Here is a 3358-nt window from a genome sequence, read left to right as displayed (position 1 = left end):
AATGGTATTTTTTGGATTTTTTTTCTTCAAAAGATAGAAATGAAGCAATACTGATTGTACAGAAAGACATTAAAAACCAAGCTATGATGAAGGAAAGTAAAGACCATGTTTGTAAATATAGCATGTCCTATGTGTACTCACTACGCATGTCTTGTACTGATTAACATTAACTGTGTAAAATTAACCTTTCCATTTTCATCCAAGCTCATATGAATTAAACAAATTCGTACCCCAAAACGACACTATTACATAAATTTAGATTGGTGCTGGTTGGGAACCTGGACGTAGGTGCAAAATTTCCTAACCGGCACCTAGAAGGCGGTATAACTAAGAGAAATCAAAGGTGCCGAAAGCCGAATTTAGAACCGGCACCTTTAAGATCCTAAGAATCAAGGAAAAAATAGCTCAACTGGTTCCCCTTCATCCCGATTGAATCAAAGAATTAATAGGCATCCAAGAACTTGAGAATATCAACACTAACATAAAGAATGCGCCGCCGTCGACGGGCAAGGGAGGTCACCGCCGCCACGGAGCTAGCCACCGCTGGGCCAATAGAGAGAGAGAAGCGCGCGCAAGAGAGAGAGGGACGGGAGCGCGAGAGAAATTAAGAGGGGACCGGGAGAGACCGAGCCCTTCTCTAGGCCTTATCCGTTTGAGACCACCGGTTGGCTCGGCTCGGTTTTTACAGGTGCCAGTTTTTTAAAATCAATTTTCACATACAAATGCGTTAAACACCCGACTGTAATAAACGGTTTTTATAGGTAGATTCTTAAGTTGATTGTCCAACAAAATGAGACAGTTGTCTTAATTAAGTTCACCTTCTCTTAGAAATTGATTTTCACAAGTGGAGTACACCCGGTGGCATCCAGCTTGCACCTGATCTACAGGGTCGCAGTGTCATGTGTGCTCCTCCCAGCGAATTCGCAAGAGGATCATCGTATCAGAGACAAGACCAACGCCATCTTCCTGGGCTTCTGGGCTGCGCGGCCCATTCAGCGAGCTGGGCCACCATCGCGCCCATGTGATCGAACCATCCGGCCCACGAACAGCCCGGGAGCACTCCGACGTCCTCGTCGTCGTCTTCCCCATCCCGGCGTGAGCACGACGGCGACGTCGCCGACCAGCCGGCGTGGCACGTCATCACCAAGGCTCTGACGAGACCGTCCGGGCTTCTGACGCAGCAATTCTGTCGTGGTTTGTCCAACGCCGGGAACGTCGGCGGCCAGACCGTCGTCATCGGGAACACCCTCACCGGCCGCTGGCGGTCACCGCCGCCGCCGCCGCCATCGTCGGCGTCGGGGAGTTTCCTCTCGTAGACCTTCTTCACCGTCCTCCACCGCAGGTGCACGTAGATCACGACGCCGACCTTCTCCAAGTCCAGCAGCGCGAACTCGGCGTTGTCGCCGACGGCGATCACCGCGACACGGCCGGTCCACCAGCCGTCGGGAAGCCACTCGACCCGCTCGCACGCCTCGCGCACGCAGAACGTGTCGGCGAGCCGCCACCCAACTCCGGCCGCGCCGCCGTCGTCCTCCATGGTCGTCGTTTTCCGGTGCCAGATGCTGAGCCGTGTCCCATCGCCGTGGACGAGGCAGAGCCGGCCGCGAGCGAAGTCGTCGTCGTCGGCGGCGGCGGCGTATGACCATGCCATCCTGAAGTTGGCGGATGATCTCGCCGCGTCCGGGAGCTCGACGACGGAGAAGCGCGTGGTGCCCAGACGCAAACCTAGCGTGTAGCCGGAGGTTGTCACGACGTAGACCTCGCCGTTGATCGGCGGCAGAACGGTCTCCACGGCGTCGTCGCACGACGGCGCCGGGAGCTCCGTCTCCGCCGTGGTTGGCGCTCCCCACGCGCCGCCGGAGTCCAGAACGTGCACTCGCGCGGTCACTCTCCGCTCGACCAGCAACACGTACACCAGGGTGATGCCATGGTCGCCGCCGGCGCCGCCGCCGTCCTCGGGCAGGAACACGCGTTCGACGACGTGCTTCCCGGCGCCGCCGCCTGGCGGCGGCGGCAGCGGAGGGAGGAGCTGCACGGATTCCCGCGGGTGCGGCGGCCGGAGCACAGTGTAGCGGTATGGCGTGTTGATGCCAAGCCGCCGCGGCGCTCGGTCGGTGGACTCGACGAGGAGACGGCCGTCGCGGCAGTCGGCGATGGATGGACGGTGGTAGCCGGCGAGGTGGCCGAACGCGCCGAAGTACCCATGCCTCGTCCGGTGGGCGGCGGCGGCGGCGACGCCCGGATGCTGCGGGAGTGCCTTGAACTGCGGCCGCCGCCCGACGTCGCCGCCGCCGTCGTCGACGCAGAAGCCTAGGAGGCGCGGCGGGTGGATGACTCGGAAGCGGCGGAGGAAGAGGTCGCCGGAGGCGACGCGGAGCCAGTGCTTGCAGACGATCGCGGCGGCGATGAGGTGTTCGTGGGACTCGAGGCGGAGGAGGATCTCGCCGAGGAGGTCCTCGTCGGAGAGCACGGCGCTCGCCGGCGACGGCGGCGGTGCGAGCTGCGGCCATCTTTCACTCTCTTCTTCCCCTTCCATATTTCTTGTGAGTTTCAGGCTTTCTGTGCATGCATGGATCAGTGTTTCAGTGCACACTGCAAATACCCACATATATATACCACCCTCAGCATGAGTAGCATGTGAAATAATTCAAATTTGAATGGTTCTTTTCCGGTATAAACATTTCCAAATTGTTGTCCTACTCAAATGAAACATGTACAAAACCTTATATATTAAGGCATGAATTAATGGTTGTATCAGGATAATGCATGGTTTTGAACGGATTTTTGCTTTGGATAAAGCCACTTTGTCAGTGTATCTATTAACAAGGAATTGGAATGGTGCCATGTGAATCTATGTTGTTTTCTAGCTGTACATGGATGCATATGCTTTAATATGGCCTCTTCTAGAGTGCCAAACTGGTGCCATGGATATTATGTATGTAAAGACTGTACGATGTCGATATGCAGCATGTTGACCGAGAATATTGTATTAGCAAAAGACTGATATATACACTACTTGCTAGTAGTATGAAGTCCGGTTAGTTGTCCATGTACTTTTTATTAGTTTACTAACACAAATTAGCATATTTGCCACGTTGGCTGATCATCCCTGACATTCTCGACGGTTGGCATATGCACCAATGATGCTACTGAAATTCTGTCCGGACTACCGGCTGACGCGTGCAACGACCTAGTCAAATGATGTAATCAGTACAGTAGCAACGCAAGACGACCTACTGCAAGCAGCGGTAGCTAGCTGGTGACTGCCTAATCATGTGAGGAAGGGCTTTTAGGATTGTTAGATTGATTTCATTTCAAACTATACTATTTTTTTTAGTAAAATTGCTAAATACATACA

The 3358-nt window shown here is 54.6% G+C and overlaps 1 protein-coding gene across 1 annotated transcript; it reads right to left on the bottom strand.

Annotated features, from left to right (window-relative positions):
• Positions 1-940: 940 nt before the first annotated feature.
• On the bottom strand, positions 941-2536 carry LOC112938722 (uncharacterized). Its single transcript, XM_026024940.1, has one exon. It carries the CDS (start codon positions 2534-2536, stop codon positions 941-943), a length of 1596 nt encoding a protein of 531 aa, XP_025880725.1.
• Between the last annotated feature and the right edge of the window lie 822 nt (positions 2537-3358).

Source organism: Oryza sativa, chromosome 4 (assembly GCF_034140825.1).
Source record: "Oryza sativa Japonica Group chromosome 4, ASM3414082v1".
In the NCBI taxonomy this organism is placed as follows: domain Eukaryota; kingdom Viridiplantae; phylum Streptophyta; class Magnoliopsida; order Poales; family Poaceae; genus Oryza; species Oryza sativa.
This window is presented reverse-complemented; position numbering and strand designations above follow the sequence as displayed.